The sequence below is a fragment of the Mus caroli genome, unplaced genomic scaffold (assembly GCF_978045245.1).
Source record: "Mus caroli unplaced genomic scaffold, Mus_caroli_1 scaffold_10, whole genome shotgun sequence".
In the NCBI taxonomy this organism is placed as follows: domain Eukaryota; kingdom Metazoa; phylum Chordata; class Mammalia; order Rodentia; family Muridae; genus Mus; species Mus caroli.
This window is the reverse complement of record NW_028227265.1, coordinates 22400538-22428349: the sequence shown is the minus strand read 5'-3', so window position 1 is coordinate 22428349 and position 27812 is coordinate 22400538. Positions and strand designations below refer to the sequence as shown.

Here is a 27812-nt window from a genome sequence, read left to right as displayed (position 1 = left end):
CTCAACGAGGATTAAATTCATTCCCGGAAACGTTCACATTTCTGGTTTTTAACAGGTCATGAGATCGTATGTGCTCCTAATGGATTCTATCATTTCTTAGAAGATTTTATGGATTACTAGGGATTCAAATTGAAGCAAAGCACTAAAGGGAAACACTAATGATCTTCTGGCACTGTCCCAGCCTTGGGCCTGCCTGTCGCCTCGGCTGTGGTCACGGCTAGTCCTGGCTTTGCTTTTTAGCTCCATGATCTCCAGCAACAGTGACGGGAGGGTCCCAGGACCTCCCACTCGGGAGGAGGATGCCACAATTCTCATCTCAGTCTTGCTTCTGAAACAGACGTCACAGCACAGGGGCTACTGTTGAGAACCGTGCTCTAGTGAGTCCTGTGGCTAGGAAACCCTTTCTCAGTTCATGCCCAGTTTTTTCATGGTCCGCCAGCGGTCTTTAATCATCACAGCTGTTCGGTTGACAAAGGGGTAACTTTTAGAAATGGCAGCCCAGTTTCCTTCACCGTATTTTCGCACTCCATCCTTCACCCACTCGCTTTCTTCTATGGTCCACTTCTGCAATAGGAAACCAAACGACTTGTCAAAATGTGTTGCCACTCACCTCATTCCCAACATACTGATCAAATCAAACTCAACAATCCTGAGCATGCTCTGAATCCAACAGCAGGGTTAACGATGAGCTACAAGCCGAGTGTGGCGCCTGCCACAGCATGGGGAGGCAGAGGCAGCTGCATCTCTGTTTCAAGGACAGCCAGAGCTACAGGGAGACACTGTCTAAAACTATACTACAAAGAGCAAGTCAACACTGAGAGTCTGGACAGTTAGCAATGATCGATGTCCTGACTTATCGTCCTTCACTGATAATCATGCTATGAGGCTGGACAGAGGCTCCACGGTCAGAAGCACTCGATGATCTTGGAGAAGACCCTGGTTTAGTTTCCTGTACTTGCACGGTGGATCACAGCCATCTGTAAACTCTAGTTTAAGGAGATCTGGCTTCCTGAGGCACTGTATACACGTGGTACACAGACATACATGCAGGCAAAACACTCACATACAGAAAAAAATTCCCCAAAACTAAACACATAAACACATATACATACACACAAACACAAAAAAATTCTGAAACCAATGAAACTTACAAGTAAGAAAGAAGCAAAAGGAGCAGGGTACAGCTTAGTGCACAGTGCTGGCCAAGCGTGTGTGAGCTCTGGGTTTACCTCTTTTTTTTTTTTTTTTTTTTTTGGTTTTTCGAGACAGGGTTTCTCTGTGTAGCCCTGGCTGTCCTGGAACTCACTCTGTAGACCAGGCTGGCCTCGAACTCAGAAATTCACCTGCCTCTGCCTCCCAAGTGCTGGGATTAAAGGTGTGAGCCACCACACCCAGCTTGGGTTTACCTCTTGTACCAAAAAGCAAAACAACAAAATTCAGCGTTTGAACCTATCTTGAATTACCTTGAGAGGCATTTTTGCTAGGTGCATGGGTAAACTGTGCCCGAGAAGGGGACTTGCTTTACTGGATCTTGTAAAAACTCGTATCAGAGAAGAGTCAAGGGCCGCTGCTGAGGCGGTAGTTAGGAGTGTGCCCTGGTCGTCTTTCCAGGGAACCTGGTCCCAGCATCCACGGGGCAGCTCACAACTGTCTCTGGCCTCTCAGACATCAGGTACACACGTGGTACACAGACATACCAGTTTTGGCTCCCAATCACCTGGACCTGCAGCTTTGGAGGACCTGACATTGTTCTGGAGTCTGTGGGCACTGCAGTCACAAGCCCGGCCCCCACCCCCACACACACAATTAAAAACAAAGTCTTAAGTGTAGGCGAAGGACCCATACATCAAGTATTAAATTACCTGCTTTCTTGTTAAACTGGATGACCTGTCTTCACCTGGTGCTGCTGGAAAACATGAAACGAATATGCAGTTTAGAGTTTACATGGGGATATGAAAACAAGTCGCCCTGACTCCTACATGCATACATGCTACCTCTACACCCTAATCAATCAATCAATCAATCAATCAAATGTAATTTTAATTTTTTTAAAAGGAGACCTAGCACTCAGGAGACAGACAAGGGAGTTCAAGGCCTGGTCTATATAGTGCTTCAGGCCAACCAGGGCTATGTACCCCAAGAGGCCCTGTCTCCAAAACAAATAAATAAAAAGGAAAAAATAGGTGTGATGGTGGATGCTTCCAGTTCCAAGCTTAGGAAGCAGGGGCAAGACTGGACTATACGAAATCCTGTCTTCCCACCTAGAAAACAAAAGAGGAAAGAGAAACTCGGGGAGGCGAATGTGATTCCATGCCCGTGATCCCCGAACCTGGGAGGCTGAGATAGGAAGATGCTAAAATGAAGACTAGCCTGGGCTAGAAAGATCCTGTGTGCAAACGAAACCAAGCAATCTGATTCCAAATGAGATCAGGTGGAGTGGCGGTCTAACTAGGGGGCAGAGGCTTGAACCTGACAGTTACCATGCGTCACCTTTCAGCAAACATCTGCAGGAGGGCTTACCCTGAATTTCAAACAGCTGGTCCTCTTCCAACCAAACTTCCTTTTCTTCAAGCCCGTTAGGGCTGTTCCACTTGTCTTTGGATGCTCTAGGGGAAAACAATCAAAGTGAGCCAGGAAACACTCCCTGCCCCCACCCCGACACTCAACTGGGCTCCCTTTCAGAACATACTTGGGGTTCACTACACAATGTTCAAACTCGCTGTCATTTTTCCAGGCATCTTCATGCATGAACATACACGTCCCAGCCTGCAGGGCCAAGCGTCAAATTGGGTACTGAGTAAAGTCCCTCTCCCTCAAAACTGTAATTTTCTTATTTGCTTAGTGCTTCATTTTGTTTTTAGATAGGGTGACACTCTGAGCTCTCAACCCTCCTGCCTCACCCTTCTGAATGTTGGGATTCTCAACAGGTATTCATCAACATAGCCAGTCTTTTGGGCTCCTTTAAAGATCTCAGTACGTTTCTGACGTCAAAGGTTCAGGCTCCTCCCTCTCCTTGCAGCACCATTCTCCTGTATTTACCCTGACTTTGGTACCCTCCTTGTTCCTGGATTAAGCTCAAGATGACTTTCATCAGTATTACACCAGCCTTTTCTCCCCACTAAGGCGACATCACAAAAGCGTATCAACTAGGCACAGTGCTCCGTACATGTCGTGAGGGTACTTGGGAGACTACGATGGGGAAATCGCAGTTCAAAGCTGGCCTGAAATGCAGATGATCGACAACAGAACCAGCACACTCCTCCTCTATGCCCTATGAGACCAGGCCATTCCCTACCTTGGCTACACCACATGTTACACCTACAGCAGTGATGCTCAACCTTCCTCATGCTGTGGCCCTTTAATACCGTCCCTCCTGTTGTGGTGACCCACACCATAAAATTTTCATTGTTACTTCATGACTCTAATTTTGCTACTGTGATGAATTGTGACTATCTAATATAGGACCCCTGTGAAAAGGGTCGTTTGACACCCCCCACCACCCCTGAGTTGAGACGCACAGGATGAGAAGTGCTGACCTACAGCAGCCCAGACTGCTTAGCCTCTGTGCGTTACTACTCCACCTACAAGCCTCTTCCTGGCTCAGCAAACTTAAATCAATTTCTCCTTTTTTTCCTTTGTGACAAGGTTCAGTTGCCCACGCTGGCCTTGAATGCACTATATCATCAAAGACGACCTTAATTTACCAATCTTCTAACCTCCACCAAGGGCTCGAATTACGAGGGTGGAATACCAGGACTTTTGTGGCTGAGGACCAAACCAAGGGCTTCATGCATGCCAGACAAGCACTCTACCAACTGAGCTACACCCCCAGCCTAAAACTACTGATCCCAATGCAGAGAGCCTCTGCTCCTTCCTATCTGTCAGTCTGAGGCCACATAGAGCTGGTTACACCCTGGCTTAAAATAACAAAGCTAGTCAGCCCCCCCCCCCCCCATTCCTCTTTTGTGGTTTTCCTAAATTATCAAACCAAGTAGACAATGTATACCATGCTTAATTTGGGTTAAATTTTGAGAACAATTTATGTGAAACAAAGTGACAGACATTTTACAAGCCTCTTTCTTTTCAGTTTTACTCTGGATTATTATTGACAGACAGACAGGTAACTGTCCTCTACTCTCCAACCCTCACCGGGAGTCAGCTTTAACCTTGGTTCCCTGCCAGCCACCATTTCCCTGGAACTGCTGTTCTGTCCTCTCTGCAGACTTCAGAGGCAGGCTGTTAGGAACCTGTCCTTCTCCAGCTCTCAGAACTGCCTGTGGCACACACATTTTAATAGGGACTGCCTGGAGGCTCCGCACCCATGTAACATGCCCTGGTCACTGCAGCTGTTCATGGCTCCTGTGTGCAGGGGACTGAGAATAGCATCCTTCTAGCTGTCAGGTGGCTGTGTGGCTCAGGAAAAGCCAGGCCATTTCTGGATCCTTATGTTCCTCAGTTCCTCGTTGTTTAAATTTCATGAACACTGGTCTAGCAGGGACTTGTGAACTAGCCTGTGGCTGCTGGGTTTTGTTGAGGCTTTGTCCCCTCCCCTCTTCCAAATGAACAAACCCTAACCCTCCACTGGTTTCCAGACATCTGGGGGATGATAACCCTTACATACAAGGTCTAAGAATCCCTTCTACTTGATCAGTAAGCCCCAAGCAAATATCTACCATGTACAAGGTGCTAACCCCTCGGTGTTCTGGCGTGGCCTTTCAGGCAGTGTCTCCTAGCTGCCTTTCCTTACTGAGTCTTCCTGTCCCTGGCTACCCCAGGTTTTCCCTGCTTACCCGCAGCTGTCACCAGCTTCCCACCCTCCCCTCAGTGATGCCTCACAGGCCTGGGGACATATACCCTAAAAAAAAGTCTGCAACTGTGACCCTCAGTTTAAGAAGCTGCCTGCCTGCCTGGCTCTGATGCCCTCAAGATCTGGCCGGATAGCCCATCCCTGTCTCTCTCTGTGCTGCCTTCTCCCAACACTCACTAACACCAGGGTTTCCATGTCCATGTACAAGCAGGAGTACTGCCAGGATTGTTCTTCACAACACACCTGGTACTTTCCTACTCCCTCAAGGCCAGCCTCACATTGGTCCACAGGCTGTAGTCCACCCGAGACTTGTGTGAGCAGGCACGGGAACCCCCCCAAGCTCCTAGGGTACCTCACGTTTCCTCAGGAGGGGCTCACGGGACAGTGTTTTCAGCTCTGCAAGCCTCACCGTGTCTGTCACCACTCCCTGTTTCACAGCCAGAGTACCGTGGGAGCAACATACAAGTCCTACCTGCTGGACGTGGCTATGTCCTGTCAAACTCTATTGACAGGAACAAGTGACTGGTGGGTTTCTGTCAACCTTTACCACCGTGTACCCGTCATACTTCATGCCTGGGCATAGAACAGCTCTGGGTATGCCTACAACCTTCACAGACTCCTACTTACAACCCTGCCGGCACCCTGCACGCTCATGTTTCTCCATCTACTCACGGGGGGCAGCACCCACACCTCACGGGGTCCTGTGAGGTATAAATGGATCATGGACCACATAGGACAAGGTGTAAAGAACTTGTGCCAGTGACTTGTTTCTGAATGTAAGAGTGCGCCCAGCGCAAGGAAGCCATGTCATCACACGCCACGGCCTTTCACAGCGCAGGGCAGGATAGGGTCTCCAAACAATCACAATACACAACAGTGTGCAGAGATGGCAATGGCCTTGGGAGGCAGGGACAGCTATACAAGGGTTCATGGGGAAGGGGGAGTTTCAGGAGAGGAACTGTATACGTGGCCTCAGCTGCTGTCCAGCATCATGCAGCTTAAGACCCCAGACACCCAGGCTTGCTCCTTTCGGCTGAGTGACATCAGGTGAGCTAGTAACTTTTCTGAGCCTTCCTCATCTATACAATAGGGCTACCACCATCGCACGGAGCGAGCACCGCAGACTCCGTAAGCTAGTATAGAAGTGCGCACACCTAGGTTCCTCTCCCCTTGGAAGCACCAATGGAGGGGTGGCAGGCCATGGGGGACTGAGAGGAGGTAAGTGCACAGTGGGAGAAACAAACAGTATGTTCTGAGAGCACAAGCAAACCAGTGCCTGGAGCGGGGTCCACACGGGGCACAAAGGGCAGCGGGACTCAAAACCCAGGCTGGGAGTCGTGATGGCGATAAACTTAATTGACATATTCTAACCACTGTCCAACAGCAGCTAGCAGAACATAGAAGACTGGGAAATCTTTGCTGAATTTGCTGGGTCTCAAATGCTCATCAAAGGTATAAAACTAAGTACTCACTGGTCTTTCATAAATATCAAGTATAATGAGGCCCAACTTCAGACAAATTGTACAAATAAGGCTGATATTTCGTCCTTGAGGCACTCAGACCAACAGGCAGACGGGTCAGAACCCTTTCCTGCTTACTCATGCCCTAGGGCAGTGCCCTGCAGCCTACAGCAGCCTCGGGAGCTGGCAGGGACTGCCACATTGTCACTCCCTGCTCCAGTCTCATCCTAGCAGTCTGAGCAAGCCTTGGTGGAGAGTAGCTTAGCTGAAGATTACGTCATTCATGGAAGTAAAACCAGGCCCAACCAGGCCCGCCAACCAGCCCCCAAACTCCTACAAAGAAGGTCTTCATACTTGGGCTTCTTCTCCCCCGGGTGGGGTTGGTTGAGAACTCTGGGCTTGGATGCTGACATGGCCTCTTGGGAGGAGTTGAGGCCTGGGCTGGGCTCAGTACTCTGGCTGTCCTCCTCCAACAGCAATCTGCTTATTGTCATGGGACTGTTCCTGGGCTGTCGGTCTGAGCCTCCCTCACCCTCAGCAGGAGCTGCGCTTTCATGTTCATCTTTCCTGGGTCTCTTGTGTTTGTGGGCTGGTGATGATGGGGATGCCAGATTAGCAAGTACCAGATCTTTCTGGTCCAGTTTTGCAAAAGCGGCCTCTGAGTCTTGTGCAGTAGACAGAGCTTTGAAAGCTGCCTTCAGAGTCCTGATCCCGATGGTGGCTGGAGGGTTCTGAGGCTGTCTGCTGATAAAGCACACACAGGATAGTCAGCATCCCCAGTGCAAACAAACCTAAGTAGGCAGGACTATTATAGTGAAATAGAAGGCTTCAGAGGCCTCTTCAAGACTGCCCACCAAAATAAGAACAAGCCAAGACAAAAAACATGGGGGGGGGGGAGGGGGGAGACAGGCTGCTTTCTTTCAACAGCTGTTGTTTATAAAAAAAACCCTTCACTTAATGAGCACAATTTAAGTTGTATCAAGTTTCAACTCCAAACAGGAGAACCTTGCAGGAACCAAGAGCACCCTAGTCTGTGTGCTGACAACCCTTTTAGTCTGCAAGATCAAAGCAATGCTTTCCATCATGTAAGAGCTCTGGGCAGCACCTGCTAACCTCACATCTACCTGGGCAACCAACTGACAATGCTACAGTCTCACTCCAGACCTCATATGAGAAGCAACTAGTGGGCTAGATCCACAGTACATTTAGAATCCATTTCCTGAGAAAGTGGTGTGTGTGCCACCACTTGGTCTAAGAGCAATGTGACTAAGTTTTGCAAACATTTTATTGATCCCTAGTAAGTTTACAGAAAAGTCTGTCAGGAAAAGGCAAACTGACAGCCCGAAGGCTGGCCGATCTTCACTGACAAGCATGTTACACTGTCTCACACACGCAAAGTTGTTTTTGGTTTTTTTAGATATTTTATTTGCATTTCAAATGTTACCCCCTTTCCTGGTTTCCCCTCCTGAAAACCCCCTATCCCACCCCTCCTGCCCCTGCTCACCAACCCACCCACTCCTACTTCCTGGTTCTGGCATTCCCTACACTGTGGCTTTGAGCCTTCACAGGACCAATGGTCTCTCCTCCCACGGATGCCCGACTAGGCCATCCTCTGCTACATATGTGGCTGGAGCCATGGGTCCCTCCACGTGCACTCCTTGGTTGGTGGTTTAGTTCCTGCAAGTGCAGAGCTGTTTTTTAAACCAACATTCAAAAGCTGGGGACTCAGCTCTAGCTACTCTTGCAGGACCCAAACTCAGCCCCAGCACCTGCAGCAGGCGGCTCGTCCTCAGCTGTGTCTAAATCCAGCTCCAGCGACTCAAACCTCTCTTCTGGACTCCACAGGACCCACATTTACCACACACACACATGCACACAAGTAAAATAAAAAAAATGTCAAAAATTGGAGAAGTCTAACCATAAAAAAAGGACATCTCACTCATTGTGGATGCTTAGACACGCTTCACAAAGTAGCAACTGAATAAACAGAAAACCCTGTCTTTTCTTGTTAGTGTCCTGCTGTGGAACGTTTTATTTTAGGACCCATGTGGCCCTCTGTACTTCACACCAGGGTGCTATGATTTAGATATGGTCTCGGTGAGTCACATGTTGACATTTAACTCCTGGTTTGAAGACAGAGTCCCAGCAAATAACTAGGATTGGAGAAGGCCATCAGGGCAGAGCCCCTAGGTGAACCACCAGTGTACTCATACCAGGGGAGGCAGACGCACATACTCCTCCCTCACCATCAGCTGGCATGCCAACAAGAAGGCAATCACTACATATGGACCCTCATACCTCTACAATTGTGGTTATATAAAAATGTGCCAGTGCTGGAGAGATGGCTCACCCGTTAAAGGTTAAAAGCTCACAACCAAAAATATAAAAATATACCTCCCACTCTCTGCAGGAGATCTACCCCACGGTTTTCATGTCAAACCACCAGACTTGAGATTTAGACTTGTCTTCCTTCCTTTTCTTTGTCATCTGCAACCAGGTCTTTTCATTTGTTTTTAAGACAGGGTCTCACTATATATAGTTCAGGCTGGCCTCTAACTCAGAGCCTCTTGCCTGTCTCCTAAGTGCTGGAATTAAAAGCTATGCACTACCAGAGGCAGGCAGATCTGAGTTCGAGGCCAGCCTGGTCTACAGAATGAGTTCCAAGACAGTCAGGGCTACACAGAGAAACCCTGTCTTGAATGCACCCTTCCCCCATCACTCCCCTCCCCCCAAAAAAGCTATGTGCCACCATGCCCAGCTCTGATTCATTTATCTAAACACTGCTTCATGAGTGAATTAAATCATCAGTTATCTATCCAGGTACTTGGCTTGCTCTGAAGTCCTAACACATGAGAAGCTGAAGGAGTACTGCTGAGTTCCTGGCCAGCCTGGGTTACAAAGTCAGAAGGGGTGGGGGTGGGGGGGCTGATCCACAAGTTATAGGTGAGACAGAGAGGTAAAACCAGAAGCCTTGGGGGAGTGCCAACTGGGATCTTCATAGACCCAGGCAGCTGAGGCCAAGTTCTCTGTCTCGCAAAGTGTGATATGCCAATAACCTGGTAATGTCAGCAAAATGTCTCCCCCACAACCACAAAAGGGCATCCTCACCTTGGAGGCTCTCTAAGTGGTTTTTCCACTGGCTCTGGGTGCTTTTCCTCCCTCATTGTACTTGAAGCAGCTGATTCAGATTTCAAAGCTTTTTTAGCCATCTAGGAAAGGAAGGGGTCATTAGGAAGAGGAAGCCACGAAAGTTCACTTAGCGTCTGCTTCTTTCACCAAGATCATACTCAACACATAAGCGACCCATTTACAAATCCAACCCAGGCAGTGAATGCTCTTAACCCCTGAGCCATCTCTCCAGGGCCCTCCTGGTTTGTTTTTTGATTTTTTGAGACAAGGTCTCAGCATTCAGTTCTGGATGGCCCAGTACTCACAAGATAGACCAGGTTGGCCTTGGACTTGCTGTGACTTTCCTGCTTGTTTCCCGGGTGCTGGCATTATAAGGATGTGGCACACAATGCCTGGTTAAGATACCTTACAGGTAGGAATAACTTTTAGTTTGTGTATATAATTTTATTAACTATATTCCCACAAATATGTTTTTTTTTTTTTGGTTTTTCGAGGCAGGGTTTCTCTGTGTAGCCTTGGCTGTCCTGGAACTCACTTTGTAGACCAGGCTGGCCTCGAACTCAGAAATCCGCCTGCCTCTGCCTCCCGAGTGCTGGGATTAAAGGCGTGCGCCACCACGCCCGGCCATCCCACAAATATGTTTTGTCTTACAGACAGCTATTTGAAAATCATTACCAATACTACACAGTAAGCTCTAGGCAGAACATTCTTGCCCTAACACTGCTCATCTGTCTTCCTCCTACTCTAAGCGCTAGACTGTTCCATTCATTTCAGATACAATTCTATCCTCAGGCAAGCAAAGTATGCCCCAGGCATCCCAAGTGTAAAGGAATGCATTTAGTCTGGGTGGCAGCTGGCGTCCAGACATTTCCTGCAACTATGCCAACTGCCTGCCTTACAAGTGATGTCCCCTCAGATCCACCATTACAACAGGCAATTTCTAACATTAGCAAAATCCTGGGTCCCCTACTTCACTCTCTCTTTTTTGGGGGGTGCTGAGGAGATCTTCTTACATAACTGCCTTACTGTACAGAATAGTGTTGTGCTTCACCACGCAATCTCTTGAGTTCAGAGACTGTCTTCATAAGACCAGGACAGCATGGGGGCCCCCACCTTTCATCCTAGCACTCGGGAGGCACCATCACAGAGACAGGTGGATGTGTGTGTGTACAAGGCCAGCCTGGGTCACAGTTTTCCAGGCAGGCAAGGGGTACATGGCAAGACTCTTATCTTGGGGGGTACGGGGCGGGGGGGACACACGGACAGTTAAGAGTGCTGGAGGCTCCTGTAGAAGACCCAAATCTGATATTCAGCACCCATACAGAGGGGGCTCACAACAATCACTCCAGCAGCCCCAGGGATCTGACACCTGCTGCCTCTATGAGCACCACATAAATGTGTGCTCAAGCATCCGTACAAGCAAAATAAAAAAAAGGAGGGGCATCCCCTCCATCCAGCCCGAGGGGACTGTGTCACAGGCATAGCCTCTCCTTCCTTCCCTCCCTCGCACCCTCACATACCATCTCCAATCACTGTGCATCTGCCTCTCGGCTCAGACTTCCCTGCTGTGGAACCACGTGGATTAGAGGAGAATGCACTGCTCTAACTACAATACTGGCCCCATGTCAAAGAATATAAATGCAGGTAAGAGAAACCAGCGAAGGTCCACCCGCCACAGGCAGGAGCTAGCTCATCTTAGGCATCTCACAAGCATTCAGAAGGGTCGTGATATACCCCAGTCTCTGTCACACACTCTTTTCACTTCAAAATTTCCACTTTCACTCATGCTTAAGGACCCAAACATGGCTGTGGGAACTGAGGCAAGGCCGAGCGAGGCACACCGTGAGGAGGTAGGGCTCCGTGTCATCCAGGTGGCTCTCTAGGAAACGCAACATCTTCTGCTGGAAGACCTCATAGGAAAAGTTCTGGATAACAGGGTGGGCCAAGTTCTTTTCCCGGATAATGTTCAGGAGATCAGTTCTCAGCTTCTACATGGAAGATTGACAATTGCAACAGGAGAAAGGAAGAGAATGATAAAACATCAGGGCTGAGCTGAGACAGAATACCAGCAAAACGTCTGTAAAGCTGTCCGGCAACTCACAGGACTGGGTGATTAGCCATGGTTCGGCCATACTGGGTTACTACGCAGCTAGTGATAAAAAGGGGAAGAGCAGCTTTATTGTATGTCAGTACAAAATTCATTGCTACAATATCAAGAGAACGAAGTCTGAGCGTTCAAATCAGCGTAGACTCTGTGTCCTGTGTGCAGATGGAGGACACAGTAGGTTTATGTGCACACACAGCAGACTTGCTGGTAGATGCCATCTCTGAAAGGGTAAGACTAAAAATGGCTGCCTCTGAGAGCAGCGACAGGTAAATGCCAGACAAAGCAAGTCTCACGCAGCTTTGTCACTCCTGGATTTCTTGCAACTTAAGTCTATCACATGTTTACTGTGTGTGCGTGCATTGTGTGTGCGCGCATTGTGTGTTTGTCTTGGGGATGGAGCTCAGGCTCCCAGGCTCGGCACCCAGCAACTTTCCCCAGCTTTACAGGCTCTGAGAATGAAGTCCTTTGGATTTTGTACTATGTACTAGCTCTTCAAAAATCCAGGGGCTCTTGCCAGGCATGATGGTACTTGAGAGGTAGCAGCAGGCAATATCTGTTAGTGTGAGGGTAGCCTGGTCTACTTAGTTCAGTAATAGCCACAGCTACATAGAGAAGCCTTGCTTCAAAACAACAAAAAGGGATAAAGTGGGCTGTGTACATGTTTGCTGCCAGGGTTCACACCCAGACATGTTAGACAAATGCCCTACCATTGAGCTACATTCCCTAGCCTAAAATTGACATTTATAAAATATTACAAGTTGTGGGAAGGGAACCCAACTAAGGATGTAGCTCAAAACGACTCCACCCTTTTGACAGGAAATGGAGATATTAAGTCCTTCCCAAAGTAGCCTTCCAAGCCTACAGGGCTAGCGTTTATATAGACAGGGCTGGAAGTCCCATACTTTTTGTTGAGTATCTGATATCAATTACTTAAATGTTCTAACACAAAGCCAACAGAACAAGGAAGATAAGTAGCTTAAGAAAACTAAATCTTGAAAAGCCAGTCTCAGATACTGAAGCTAGAGTTGGAATTACCTGAAATATAAAAACCAAGGTGTGAAACCTGGTCAAGCACTGTGTGGCGTAAGCTAGCCTTGAACTAGCTATAGCTCAAGGTAGTCCCCAGCCTTGCAGTCCTCCCACCTCCCTGAGTGACAGAAGAGGAAGGAGAGAGAAGCACAGCAGGGTGTACGCAAGGTGGGACGGAGCAGTGGGCAGAGCAGTAAGAGCCATGCGGAAGGACCAGCGACAGAGAAGTCAGGTTGAGCTAGAAAACTAGCTGAGAGACTGCCCAAGCAAACTGGCCAACAGCCTTAGACTATGCAGTTGTGTCTGTGTAGTTATTATCAGAACCTTAAGCAGGACTCCCAAAAGCCGCGAAAGCAGAAGCTCTGAGAGGCTGGGAGCTGACACGATGTTGGGTATTTAAAGGTGAACACTTAGATGACTATTTTTTCCTGAGACAAAGTCTCACTCTGTAGTTTCCTGGCTGGCCGACCGCACTATGTAGACCAGGCTGGCCTTGCAAAGATCTGCCTGCATCTACCTCGCCAAGCGCTGGAGTTAATGGTGTGTCTTACCACATTTGGGACAGATGGCATTGCTAACAAAGAACCTTTTTCATTACTGCTCCAAAAAAACCAGTGAGAAGGATTAAGTCACAGGAATAAAAATATGTCAAATTTACCTGAGTTGTGGGGTCCTTGGACATGTATTTTTTCAAAATCTTTGAAGCCTTTTCAAATTCTTTGTTTTTGATACAAATAATGACAGCCTATAAAAGGGAGAAAAAATGTAAAAGTTCTGTAATGACAATTGTCATTAAAATATCAAATAGCAAAGCACACTTTGCAGGAGCATTAACTCCTTAACTAGCTCTGACTGTCTTCACACTGTATCACATGCCGTGCTTAAAGACCGTATTATTGCTCAAGCACCAGGAGGAACCATTCGTGTAGGTTTTTTTTTTTTTTTTGGTTTTTTGAGACAGGGTTTCTCTGTGTAGCCCTGGCTGTCCTGGAACTCACTTTGTAGACCAGGCTGGCCTCGAACTCAGAAATCCGCCTGCCTCTGCCTCCCAAGTGCTGGGATTAAAGGCGTGAGCCACCACGCCCGGCTTTGTTTTTAATGCCTGAGAGCAGAACTGGATCCCCTAGACTCCTAGCTGAGCTGAGCCAGGCTGACTAAGGATAGACAAACCAGATAGGAGTCACAGCAGGGCCTCGGAATTTCAGGTCTACAGAACAATTGATCCCAATCTTTTGGGGGAACAAGAGCTTTGATGTAGGGTGACACTCAGTGAGAGAGGACAGAATGTGAGGGTGACCTGCTGACCAGTGTTCTAATTCTATCCAGAAAAGGGCTAGGCCTATTCTGTACAACAAGAAGCACACCTCATATACTACAAGTGCCAGCTAGCTACTCTAGTTAGAGTGTGTGTGGAATTACTGAGATTGGCAAATAGCTCACCCACAACAGAAAATGAAAACAACCAAGAGCCAGGTAGGAGCAGAGGCTCCCATCAGAAGAAGAAAGAGACCCTGAGAGAGGGTTTCTCTGTGTAGTCCTGCCTGTCCTGGAACTCACTCTGTAGACCAGGCTGGCCTCAAACTCAGAAATCCACCTGCCTCTGCTTCCCAAGTGCTGGGATTAAAGGCGTGCGCCACCACTGCCTGGCTATGAGAGGACACTTTTACATGCTAGTATGTACAGCCATGCAGGGCAGATAGAACTGCTGTCAAATGTCCTTCAATAAGCAGGCATGACCACAAATTCTTAGAAGAGGCAAAATTAACCATCTTTCCAGATGACCATGCTTAGGTACATATCATTTCAGCAGAAATATTATTATACTTACTTTCTTAACACAGCTTCTATCTTTTATAAACCATAACGGTTCTATTAGGTTTATGTGCAATTAACTTCTACACGGAAAAACTGGTTAGGACATATGGCATGGAATGTTAACACACCCAGACTTCTGTATCTGCAAGAATACAAAACTAATATCCTCCTCAACGCCCACTTCCTAAACCCTTCGTTTTGCTATTTTGTGTCTTTTAGTGTATAAGTGGCACTATTTCTTGCTTTTTTAGGTTTTATCATCACATAAAACTCAAATCCTCCTGCCTCAGCCTCCCAGAACTGAGGTCACAGACACTCGCCAGCAGGTGGCGCCCTAGCATCAGCTGTGTTCTGGATGCTTCTTTCAGGCCGCACGATGCGAGATCATTGAGTCCTGTGCTGCAGGGTTCCATTTTCTTGCTGCGGAGCACTACTGTATTGTTTGGGATATATTACAGTTTATTCATTTAGCCACTCAAGAACATTTGGTAGGTCACGGTTTTTGAGTCATTATGAACAGAGATGATAAAACAAGTTTTTGTGTGACCAACTCCTCAACTCTGCCGCAAATATGCAGGAGCAAGATTCTCGGAGCACGCTTGTTTAATAGGGTACCAGCAGTCAAACTGTTACAGCACTATTTAGCATTTCCATCAGCAGTGTGCAGCTGCTTCAGTCATCCTGTCCTCCCTAACACTGTTAACGCCAGCCCCACAGGGGCTCCCCGTTCCTAGAGGTACAAGCGGACCAGCTTGGTGGATGGGGGGATGGCCTATCACTGAGCTCCAGAACTGCACTCAACATATTGTTCTTGGATAGAGGAGAAAATGTCAGATATTAAATTGTTAACAACAGATACTTGAGCCAAGTGGTGGTAGTGTACACCATTAATCCCAACACTAAGTAGGCAGAAGCAGGTAGATCTCAGAGTTCTAGGCTAGCCTGGTTTACAGAGTGAGATCTAAGACAGCCAGGGCTATACAGAGAAACCCTGACTCAAAAAACCCAACACCCCATCTCACCCCTACTTCCCCCAAAAGAAAAGAAAAATAAACTTTAGAGGCCGGAGAGATGGCTCAGTGGTTAAGAGTGCTTGCTACTTTGCAGAGGACCAGTGTTGCAGTCCCAGCACTCAGGACACCAAGCTCACAATGGCTCATAACACAAACTCCAGATCAAAGCCCCTTTCTGGCTTCTGTGGGTACCAGGCACACAGTATATACTCACGTACGCATTTTGTTTCATTCAGTAATTCATAGGGTGGTTTTTTTTTGGGGGGGGGGGAGTGGGAGCAGCTATTTATTTAGAGATAGGATTTCTTTGTGTAGCCCTGGCTGTCCTGGAACTCACTTTGAAGACCAAGCTGTCCTGAGGATCTACCTGCTTCTGCCCTCTGAGTTCTGTGTGATCAAAGGCATGCACCACCGCTGCCTGGCTTAGATTTTTTTAAATTAATTAATTTATTTATTCTATGTAAGTACACTGTAGCTGTCTTCACACACTCCAGAAGAAGGCATCAGATCTCATTACGGATGGTTGTGAGCCACCATGTGGTTGCTGGGATTTGAACTCAGGACCTTCAGAAGAGCAGTCAGTGCTCTTAACCGCTAAGCCATCTCACCAGTCTCCTGGCTTAGATTTTTAATTAAAGTGTTTTAACTTTTAATTGTGTCTCTGTGTGTGTTTTCCTACATATATGTATGTGCCCTGTGGAGACCAAAAAAGGATGTTGTTGGATCATCTAGGACTGGAGCTATAATGGCAGCTGAACTCAGAACCTCTGCAAGAGCAACAACTGCTCATAAGCACCGAGCCTCCTTTCCAGCCCCCACAGTAAAACAACAAAACATAGATTAGCCATATGGGAAGTGGAAGGAGGAGGACTGGTGGTTCAAGGGCCATCTCTCAGCTACTTATCAGCACAACAAAAAGCATAGGCTATAGAATATCCTACAGCGAAACAAGATAATAAAGTTTCACTGTTTAAAATGTTACTAAATCCTAGGGCTAGAAGATAGCTCAGTGGGTGCTGCTTTTGCAGAGAACCCAGGTTCAATTCACAACACCCACATGGAGTTCACAGCTCTAACTCCAGGTCCAGGGGATCTAATGATCTTCTCACCTTGGTGGAAACCAGGCATGCACATGGTTCATAAGACATACAAGCAAGCAAAACACTGATACACATAAAAATGAAATAATCTCAGGGCTGAAGGGTTAAAAGTACTAGTTATTCTTCCAGAGGACCTGGGTTCAGTTCCCAGCACCCACAGGGCTCCTCACAACCATCTGTAACTCCAGTGCCAGGGGATCTGATGCCCTCACATAGATATATGTGTAATCAAAACATGAGTGCACAATCGCATTCTCTCTCTCTCTCTCTCTCTTACACACACACACACACACACACACACACACACACACACACACACACCCTAAACTTAAAAACTTGACCAATCCCCAAATGAATATGATTAGCCAAACATGGTAGCCTTGGATCATAGCAGGTGGATCTCTGGGTTCAAGGTCTATCTAGTAAGTTCCAGGCCAGGGCCTCAATAGTTTCAAACAACCACAACAACTAACCAACCAGCCAACCAAGACAACCAACAAAAGCACTTTAGCTCAGTGTGATAGCTCACACTGTAACCTCAGTGCATGGGCTACAGAATGAGACTATTGTCTCAGGGGAGAGGGAGGTGCACAGGTTTGGACAAACATACACATTACATACATAATACATACATGCATACATAGTTCTTTATGTATCATAGCTACAAGTCTCTTGTCAGATATGACTTGCAAATATTTTATTCCAGTTCTGTTTATCCTTCTATGTAGTGTTTCCCTCAGAACAAAAATAGCTTGGTTGTTTGTTTCTCAAGACAGGGTTTCTCTGTGTGGCCCTGGACATGCTATAATTTGCTTTGTAGCCCAGGCTGGCCATGAACTCAGAGATCTGCCTGCCTTGGCCTCTGGAGTACTGGGATTAAAAGTGTACCCCACAGCCAGGCAGTGGTGGCACATGCCTAATCCCAGCACTTGGGAGGCAGAGGCAGGCAGATTTCTGAGTTCGAGGCCAGCCTGGTCTATAGAGTGAGTTCCAGGACAGCCAGGGCTACAGAGAAACCCTGTCTTAAAAACCCAAGTGTGCCCACCATGCCTGGCTAGAAGAAACTATTTTTTTTCGAGACAGGATTTCTCTATGTAGCCCTGGCTGTCCTGGAACTCAGAAATACGCCCGCCTCTGCCTCCCAAGTGCTGGGATTAAAGGCATGCGCCACCACCGCCTGGCGAGGATTTTTTTAAAAGCTCATTTATTTTTATTCATGTGCATGAATGTTTTGCCTGTATGTAAGAATGTACGACATGTGTGTGCCTGGTGCCCATGTTAGTCAGAAGAGGGAATAGGACCTCAGAGTTATAGGTGGTTGTGAATAGCCATGTGCTATGTGAATAGCCATGTACTGAACCAAACCAGGGTCTTCTGCAAGAACAAGTGCTTTTAACTAAGCCATCTCTCCAGCATCCCCCCCCCCCCATCTCTTGTCCAGGTAAGACTCCCTTGCAATGCAGAAGGCCCTAAACTCCTCTTCTTCCTGCCTCTCCCAAGTGCCGGGAAACCAGACAAACAACGCTGAACTGAACTGACCTGCTAGCTAAACCCAGCTTCTTTTATGCTTTCTTCAAGTGAGCCCATGGTTTAAGCTGGGTGTGGTGCTGAATGCCTTTAATCTCAGCACTTGGGAGGCAGAGGCAGGTGTTTGAGGCCAGTCTACACAGGGAGGTCCAAGACAGCTAAGGCTGTAGTCACCCAGTCTCAAAACAAGGAAAAAAATCACTAAGTTTCATGGCTATACATTTTATAATTTCTTTGTGATCTATTTTGGTTTATTTTTTTGGTATGAAACACACTTATGGTCACGATTCATTTTCTGCATAATAACATCCCATTGTTTCAACAGCAACTGCTGAAGACTGTCCTTTTTCATTTAATATATTTAGTGATTGAAATGCTGTCATATGTGTGGCCAGGGCTTCACACACACACACACACACAAGCACACAGGTGTTCAGGCTGCCTGGCTGGAGTCCATTCTGGATAACACAAGAAGAAAATGGTAACGACTCCACACTAGTCTTGGCAAAACTTCAAATTCTCGTCTTTTTCTCCTGCCTCACTATTTAATATCTGAATCCTCAACAGCTATGACTCTACCCTGTGGGCTCTGTGCTTTACCTGCCCCGAATTGGAACACAGGCCACCCATAACTTAATTTGTGAGACAGGACAGGAAATGTGAATACTTTCCAAACCGAAGTTTCTGCTGTGAGCTTGACTTTCTATGTTAATTTCCTGCAGCTTTCCGGAAAAAGCCTAACTCCTTCTCTCTTGTATTTATTACGATTCTTAGGCTGTAACCCTCTGAATGGTCTCTGGCTAATTTAGCCATATAGGACATTACAAGCAGACTTTCAAAACTGGTAAGATGGGTTTATAATGGGAAGAAATGCCAAACAACTAAAGCTGACAGAAATAAGAAACCAGAAAGCAGCAGGAAAAAAACCAGTGGAGCACCACTCAGCACTGGGAATGGTGGACCATCACTCAGCACTGGGGATGGTGGACCACCACTCAGCACTGGGAATGGTAGAGCACCACTCAACACTGGGAATGGTAGAGCACCACTCATCACTGGGAGGCAGAGGCATGCGGGTCTCTGAGGTCAGCCTGGTCTACAGAGGATTTCCTCTTTCCTGCCTTCTTTTTCATTTTATTCCTATTTTTTAAAGACAGAGTCTCTTTATACCCTGGCATTCACTAGGCAGACTAGGCTGGCCTGTGGAACTCATGTCAATCCTCCTGCCTCAGCCTTCTGATTGCTGGAGTTAGAGGTCTGAGTGCCTTCATGGGAAGACTGTTCTAACAGTGTTGGCAGCTACTCGTCCTTGACTTCAGCCTTCTCCTCGGGCGTTGGCACTGGGGATTCACGTGGATGTGGCAGCGAAGTGCTCTGCTGTGGAACTATACCATCATGGCCCTTAGTTTTCAATATTCTTTCATCATTTATTGTGTGTCCATGGATGTGGAGTGGCGTCTGTGCCATGGGGCTCTTGTGGAGGTCAAGACGACATGTTCTAGTTGTTTCTCCCCTTCTGCCATGTTGCACTAGACTGGGGTGTAAGGTGTAAGTTCTGGCTGTCAGGCTTGGCAGCAGGTGCCCTTACCTGCTGAGCCAGCTCTCTCTTTTTTTAGATAGCATCTCATTAAGTTTACCATGCTGGCCCTGAACTTGTCCAGCCGCCTAAAGAGCTAGGCTTACAAGCCCTCATTACATGATGTCCTGCTCTTACATCAAACTTTAAGAAGCAAATTCTCGTTGTTTTTTTTTTTTTTTTTTTAATTAAAAAAAAAAAAAAGCTTTATTTTGTTCCCAGCACTCCGGAGGCAGATCTCGAGTCCAAGGCTAGCCTAGTCCACAGAGCAAGTTCCAGGATATAGCCCTGGAAAACAGCCAGGGCTATATAGAGAAATCCTGTCTCAAACCCCATCCCCCAGAATTATTTTAAGCGTGGGTGTTTTGCTTGTATTTATGTCTGTGCTCCAGGTGTGTGCAGAGCCTGAGAAGTCCAGGAGGAAGCATCAGACCCCCTGGGAGCGGAGCTACCGTGGACTGTGAAGCACCAGTGGATACCAGGGTCCTTTGGAGGAAAAGCCAGTGCTCCTAACTACTATACCACTCTTCCCTGACCAAAAGCAAACTCCCACTCCAAACAGCCTCAATATGTAGAAGAGGCTGGCCCCTGCCCCTGCCATGCGAGTGCTGGGATTAAGTAAGTGCACTACCACGCCTGGCTCAGTGGGTAAAGGAGTTTCTCATAAGAACTGAAGACTTCAGTTCAGTCACTATACCCCATGTAAAGGTAAGAGAGAAAAAGACAGCCGGGCGTGGTAGCGCACGCCTTTAATCCCAGCACTCGGGAGGCAGAGGCAGGCGGATTTCTGAGTTCGAGGCCAGCCTGGTCTACAAAGTGAGTTCCAGGACAGCCAGGGCTACACAGAGAAACCCTGTCTCGAAAAACCTTAAAAAAAAAAAAAAAAGAGAGAGAAAAAGACTTTACAAAGCAGTCCTCTGGTCATCCACAAATCATCCATGTGCATGCACACAGACAGACTTATTAATAAAAACTTTTTTAAAAGGAGCTGGCCATTTTTTAGAAATTGAATGTCCTTTGAAAGAGCCTCAGAGACCTCCAGAACTCTCTGAACATTATTGAGAAGTTCTAACTTAGTTTACTTGATTAAACTTTTTCTTTTTGAATTACCCTCAACCTTTCTTCCACCTTACTGAGGCAGGGTCACTCAATCAAACCCAGAGCTCTCAGATAGGGCTGGCCTCCTTGGCTACCTTGTCCTGGAGCTCTTAGCTCCTCCTCCTGAGGCTGGGTCATCGCACCACCATGCTCTCCCAGCACTGGCACTGGGGATCTGAACTCTAGTCAGTGCTCAACCAACAAACCACATCGCAGACCCTATCTTAATACTTCATTTTTGAGACAGGGTTTCTCTGTGTAGCCCTGGCTGTCCTAGAACTCACTTTGTAGACCAGGCTGGCCTCGAACTCAGAAATCCTCCCGCCTCTGCCTCCCAAGTGCCTTGACTAAAGGTGCGTGGTGCTACCACCCAGCATATTTTAGAATATTTATTGTGCCCACTGTGATAATGAATGTCTTAAATCCCAATACTTGGGAGGCTCAGAGGTGAGAGGCAGATCTCTGAGTTCCAGACCAACCTGGTCTAAATAGCAAGTTCTAGATCAGCCCAGGCTACATAGTGAGACCCTGTCTCAGAAACAAAATAATAAATTACTATAACAATTTACATAGCTTAAATGAATCTAGGCACCCCATAGTATTTTCTAAGATGCCCACTAAGCGACTCTAGGACACTAAATAAGAAACTCAGAAATTTCAGAAAATTTTCAGGAAAAAAAAAAAATCAGTCATTTTGTAAGGAGGTCATCAAAGCTGCTATGACCCAGGCTATAAAATAGTCCTCTGTGAGCCTCACCTCCTGCACAACCCCACTGTACGGTACCACACAGCTGTCTACAGTGTGACACAGTCCCATGTGTGCACTACCCTACAGCTGATCCACAGTGTGAGTCCTGCTATTAGCCACATCAGGTGTGGATCAGATCTTTCAGCCCCTAGACAGGATGTTCTGACCTCCTGAGGCTTGCTTGCCACTCAGGATCCTCCTGCCTAAGCCTCCCAAGGGCTGGGATTTCAAATAAGCATCAACATTCCCAGCACCATCTGAGTCTCGAAATGACTATAATCATGTTTATTATTTCTGTAGTGCTAAGGACTTTCACTAAGAATCTAGGGTCTTTCACATGTGAGAGACACAGACTACCATCAAGCCACTAGTAACTCCAGCTGACAGTTTAACTATTACTTTATTTAAGAAATCCTGAGCCAGAACCACTCAGGTGGACCATGAGTTTCCTGGCCTTTGGCAACTAAAGGCTAATAGTCACTGGTTCAAGCTGCTACATCTTTTGTTTGTTTGTTTTTTGAGACAGGGTTTCTCTGTGTAGCCCTGGCTGTCCTGGAACTCACTCTGTAGACCATGCTGGTCTTGAACTCAGAAATCTGCATGCCTCTGCCTCCCAAGAGCTGGGATTAAAGGTGTGCGCCCACCACTGCCCGGCAAGTTGCTACATCTTAGAGTACTTTGTTATACTGGAGTGACAGTTACAGTAGTTTGTTAGTTGCGACTACTACTACAGTAGAATCACTGTTGTGAGCCACAATGTAGGTAGTGGGAACAGAACCTGGGTTCTCTGAAGGAGCAGCCAGTGCTCTTAACCACTGAGCCATCTCTCTAGCCCCAGGGAGTTTAAGTTTCACTGACAGACATTGCAAACAAACATTTAGAACATGAATGCAGTGACTTAGCTGGTTGTGTGGTATATGCCAGCCCTGAGGAGGCTGAGGCAGGAACATGGAGGTGGAGGCCACTCTGTATACAGTAAGATCCCATCTCATAACAACCTCCCCAAATATACAACAGAAAGACCCCAAGTGCTTAGGTAATAAAATTATAATGTGTACATGACAACAAAGATTCCTCTACAAGACAGGCCAGATGACAAACCTACAGTCCTTAGTTCTATAAGGGTTGTACAAATTACTATGCCCAGTCATATTCTTCCATTCAGAGCAATCTGAGCTATTCTCAGAGTAACTCCCGGGCTTCTACTGCATCACTGAGGACTTTTCTGACACTTCCCCCTCATCCATACTAAAAACCTACAATGGATTATTCCTCCTTGAAGTAAACAACAATTACCCAAGCATTCTTTGCAAGACTAAACAGTAGTGCCTGCTCCAGGGCCTTAACTGAACAGATATCTGGGTTTTGTTTTTGTTTAAAAAAAACAAAAACAAAAACAAAACAAAACAAAAAAAACCCAGGGTATTTGAGTACCCTGTATAGAGCTAATGGCTTCCTTGTGAAACAGGGGTTCCTCCCTCTACCTCTAAGACCTCGCCCTTTGCAGGAGTTCTCTTCTGTTAGCCTTAACTTTCCTGCTATTCTTCCACCCCCAGTGATGCACACACTTCCACACCCTCAGCTTGGCTCCTGGAGAAAAAAAACCTGCAGCCACTTGTTTTGTTTAAAGAGTTTTTCTTGAAGCCACCAGAACCTGAACACTCCTTCCTAGACACTCCTCAGCTAGCTCTGTCACTCTGGAGCTGTATCTGTCTGTGCTGTATCTCTTCTCTGGTTGACTCTGACTCTAGTCTAGTGCAGGAATGATTCCTTAAGTCCTCCTTTCAGCAGTCAAAAAACTCAAGTCCCACATTTCCCAAGGACCTAACCATTCCTTTTGGCTTATTACAGACAATGGGAACCAAACCCAGGACCACAGATACTTGGGGGCCTCAGTGCTCCTCAAAGGTACAAACTTCCAAAACACAGTCTTCAACGTCAACCACTTCCCAAGGCCACAAAAACAACCCAAACCACAGAGCTATCCTCTCCACACCTGGGGGCTTGCTACTTATTCTTCTCTCTCTCCCTCCACCTGCTCTTCCCTCTACCCATGCAGAAAAGATTCCACAAGGAGTCGAAAAGATCCCTGACTTCTGCTAGACAATAAAATGAAATAAAATAGTAAAAATGTGTCTTACAGCCTCCTTGACCAGTTTTCTGCTGGATTCAACCATAGAGTCTGTCAGTGTGAACTCTGTTTTAATCATCTCCAGCACATTGATAGCTGATTCCAGGGGTGTGAGCTCAGCCTCCATATCAAAGGAACAGTCTAGGACAAAACACAGTTTCCACTTTAAGCTCTTTGCTAAGCAGGAGCAAACATGTCCAAAAAGTTTACATAGCTATTTATGAAAGCATGCAAATACCGCAAGACTCATTTGTACAAAGAACCATGCAAACCAAGCATTTAATCTCCTCACTCAGGAGGCAGAGGGCAGAGGCCTACCTGGTCTACACAGTGAGTTCAACAGCTATGGCTATGTAGAAAGACTCTGTCATTAAAAAAACAAACTAATAATATAAAAGGACCATACAAACCCAGTAAAGTTTATATTTATTTGTTTATGTCCTTGATATATGGTTCAAATTCCAATCAACATATTTCTTTTTTGTTTTTCAAGACAGGGTTTCTCTGTGTAGCCCTGGCTGTCCTGAAACTCGCTCTGTAGCCCAGGCTGGCCTGGAACTCAGAAATCCGCCTGCCTCTGCCTCCCAAGTACTGAGATTAAAGGCATGCGCTACCACTGCCCGGCTGGCTTCAACGTATTTTAAGTGACTATCTTTCAATACTTTTTAATACAGCTCAATTATAACATATATGTTTGCCTCCAAAATCCAGAATAACACATCTTCCTCAGATACAAGGGGCCAACAATGAAGAGAGTTTGTTAAGTAGCTGCCTAAGTTCAACTTGTGTGTGGTTGGGAGGGTGTTCCCACTTTACTATTTGGAGAAAGAGGGAGCAAGATGTATCCTTATTGACGTAACTTACTTGTAGCAATAAAAATGGGTGTGCAATTAACAGGTGGGAGAAAACAAAACAAAAGACAGCCAAGAAACTTTAACTGGAGAAAACCAGAATTAGAGAATTCAACCACTGTTGAATGAAAAAGCCCTCCGCGGTGGAAACAGTAGTGCACCTTAACCCGGAATCTTTCAGTTCCGGATGTTAAGTTTGAAAATAACAAAACCCTACGTAAGTAAGCCCAGAAAAGAACACACAAAAAATAGCCATACCTAAATTTTCTCCTTCTTCAATGCGCGACAGACACTGCATAACCCGCAGCAACCGGGACACCGTATGCTCCTTCCCCAAGGGCCTGACAAGCAACGCTGGGAAAGAAGACATGGTTGGCTCCGCGAGCCCCGGACCCCAAGTCATGCCCCCCAAAACCATGTCCTCCTCCCCGCGGCCCGAGCCGGCTCTCACCCTGCATGATGTCCCGGATCTGCCTGAAGTCCCGGTACCGGCTACTCCGAAAGGCCCGCAGCGCCTCGTGGAAATAGAACTTGAGCACCCAGCGGTTGACCGCCTCCTCCAGCCGAGCTTCCCCGGCGCCCCGCTCGGCCGCGCCTCCCAACCCAGGCTCGTGCCGCCCCCGTCGAGCCCGCCCGCCGCTGCGCGATGCCCGTCGGCTCGCCGCCCGCCCGCTGCTATCGCTGCTCCCGCCTCCTCCCGCCATCGTGTTCGACCGCCGCTCGCCCTCCCCGCCCTCCCGGCTGGGCCGTTTCCTTGGCTGTGACGCCATCGGGTCACGCACAACGCCCGGGCCGGAAGCAGGGCCCGCTGTCCCGGCTCCCGCAGCCATGATACCGACGGGGTTCCGAGCCGCCCGCGGGCTTCTGGGAGGGAAAGGACCGAGGCGGCGGGGGTCCACCCACCTCCTCGGTATCCGTAGTTCCTCTTGTGTCTGCTGCAATGCTTGCTGGGGATTGGAGTCCGCACAGCCCAGCCAGGCGCGCTATTTTGAAGACGACGCTGCAGACTTGGAACACTGTAAAGAATATGAAAAATAAGCGCGTGCATAATGTTAGACATTTCACAAATTGTGAAAAGCATTACAGTAGAAAGAAATTACTTTCTTTTGACACAGGGTCTCACTGTGTATCCCTGGTTGGCTTGGAACTCAAGACATAGAACTCTGCCTCTGCGTTGCAGTGCTGAGATAGTGCCAACATGGCCAGCCTTTATTTATTTATTTATTTATTTATTTATTTATTTATTTTTACTTTTTTTCTTTTTAAAACATAGGTTTGTTTTGAGAATCAACGGAGGTCCTCGCCATTCTAAAGCAAGCACTTCATCAACCGTGCACTGTCCCCAGCCACCTAGTAAAAATGTATTCTAAGACAGGCCCTGCAAAGTTACCCAGGCTAGTTTTGAACTCATGTCAGAGCCCATCCACAACAAGGCTTTGGAGCCACTCTCTAAAGCAATCCTAGCTATGGTAATCCAAGCTGCTTGGTGATCCCAGCCCGTTTGCCTTACTTAACAGGAGCTAAACTATCTGCCTTGATATCCTTATCCTAACAGATCTGCTTCTTATTATGTAAACCTTGAACAAGTTACTTCTCCATTTGTGTACCTGTGCCCCTTTCTGTCAAGTAGACATGATAGAGGTACATCGTGGTGAAAGAAAATGAGATTTTGTAACTTGTGATTCATGTAAAAGAGTTGTCTATGAGCCTGTGGCCTGGGGCCCGAGAACAAAGCAGAACAGACAGGGCTGTTGTTAAGACATTCCTAAGAACAGCTTGACTGTAAAAATGAAAAAAAGCAAGGACAAGCAGGGCTATCTTGTCTGGGTCAACACCACCTGGCCGGAACCTCCCCTCTGTCTACTGCCCCTTGACCCCGGATAAAGTCATACATCAACTGATTGCTATGTGAACAAAGATAAGCCCCCAGCCCACAGGAAAAAAGTCCTGATGCCCTTTTGCTGACATGTAATCTTTCTGTTAATGTTTGAATAAGCCAATAGTGTGTCGCTATGCTGAATTTCACACCCCTAAGCCCCTTACCCCATAAAACCCCCTAGCTTTCGAGCCTCGTGGCCGACATCCGTTATTTTCTGTGTGGGATGCATGTCGGTCCGTAGCTCCGTAATTAAACATCCTCATGCATTTACATCAAGATGGTCCTTCGTGATTTTTTTGGGTGCACGCTGAATTGGGAATTGGGTGGGGGTTTCCCCACTAGGTCTAACAGTGGGGATTTTATTAAAATGAGCTGAGTTACTATTTCTGGTTCCTGTAGCTCAGGGTTCAACAAATTGTGTGTGTGTGTGTGTGTGTGTGTGTGTGTGTGTAGATCCAAGGATAACTTTTAGAAGTTGGTTTTTGCCTTTCATTATGTGGATCCTAGGGACTGAAAGCCAGGTCATCTGGCTTAGTCTCTGGCAAGCATCTTTATCCACTGAACCATCAATCTTGTTGCTCCTGGACTCCAATTGCTTTTCATGAACTCATCCAGAGCATGCTTGGACAATCTATTTTTGTTTACAAAAAAAAAAAAAATCTGATTTTTAAGTTTGGTGCAGTGGTCCATTTCTTTACCCCCAGTATAAAAGTTATAGCACTGAGGGGAGAGTATCTTGGCAGTCAAGAGCCGAGGAATATCACAAAGTCACACTATACAAGATTTATTTATTTTACTTATATGAATACACTGTAGCTGTCTTTAGACACACCAGAAGATGGTGCCAGATCCCATTACAAGATGGTTGTGAGCCACCATGGGGTTGCTGGGAATTGAACTCAGGACCTCTGGACAAGCAGTCAGTGCTCTTAACCTCTGAGCCATCTCTCCAGCCCTCACACACAAGAAATTTACTGGGAAGGAAGACTCAGGCTCAGGCGAGAGGCAGCTGGATACTGAGTAGTAGGCAGGGTTTATGTGGATTTTTTTTTTGGGTGAGGGTGGAGCGTTCCAGGGCAAGTTTTCAAGTCCAGAGCTTGAGTTTTTTTACTCTGTAGGGTGGGGGCTGGCTGGGTCCAGCCATTAGAGTGGTTAGAGTGTTCTGTGGATGGAACTGGCGGTTGGAGCTCCTCAGGGGTGAGGCCTGGCAAGGGAAGGTTTCTCTCTAAAAAGTATTACATCTGTGCTTCAGCAAGGGGGAGGTTGCCACAGTTGAAGGTGTTACACCTCTGTTCTGGGAGGTATCCTGTCAATCAGGGGACAAAGAACTCCACAAAATCACACTGTACAACAAATCTCACACAAGAGATGTATTTGGGAGGGAAGACCCCAAAAGTTTACTCTGCTTGGGTAAAAAGCAGCAGTGAACTGAAGGAAGACTTTATATAGGGTTTCTTAGGGGGTGGGAGGTGGGGCTTCCTGGGGTGGACAGTTCCAGAATGGGGATTGGTGGGGTTTCAAGGAAGTGTGGCACTGTGAAGG

General features: G+C 47.0%; 1 protein-coding gene across 7 annotated transcripts; it reads right to left on the bottom strand.

The window, feature by feature from the left end:
- Positions 1–38: 38 nt before the first annotated feature.
- Positions 39–25242, bottom strand: Terf2 (telomeric repeat binding factor 2). Of its 7 annotated transcripts, XM_021169695.3 has the most exons (11): positions 24843–25242; positions 24650–24745; positions 23551–23681; positions 13191–13277; positions 11238–11384; positions 9376–9476; positions 6891–7008; positions 2690–2766; positions 2521–2606; positions 1863–1903; positions 39–564 (listed from the first exon to the last, which is right to left on the bottom strand). In XM_021169695.3, exons 1-11 carry the CDS (start codon positions 25219–25221, stop codon positions 406–408), a joined length of 1422 nt encoding a protein of 473 aa, XP_021025354.1. In that variant the 5' UTR covers positions 25222–25242; the 3' UTR covers positions 39–405. The 7 variants fall into 7 exon arrangements, with proteins under 7 accessions (XP_021025354.1, XP_021025348.1, XP_021025350.1 ...); XM_021169689.3 differs by lacking the exon at positions 2690–2766 and having other exon boundaries at positions 1863–1906; positions 6622–7011; XM_021169691.3 differs by lacking the exon at positions 2690–2766 and having other exon boundaries at positions 6622–7011.
- Between the last annotated feature and the right edge of the window lie 2570 nt (positions 25243–27812).

What these genes read in the sequence shown, in the direction of transcription:
- Terf2 (XM_021169689.3), bottom strand. Translation starts at nt 25,221, where the DNA reads ATGGCTGCGGGAGCCGGGACAGCGGGCCCTGCTTCCGGCCCGGGCGTT. An exon ending in GATCCGGGACATCATGCAGG is followed by an intron (nt 24,746 to 24,842) that starts GTGAGAGCCGGC and finishes CTTCTTTCCCAG; the next exon opens with CGTTGCTTGTCAGGCCCTTG. An exon ending in CCAGTTTAACAAGAAAGCAG is followed by an intron (nt 565 to 1,862) that starts GTAATTTAATAC and finishes TTCCTATTGCAG; the next exon opens with AAGTGGACCATAGAAGAAAG.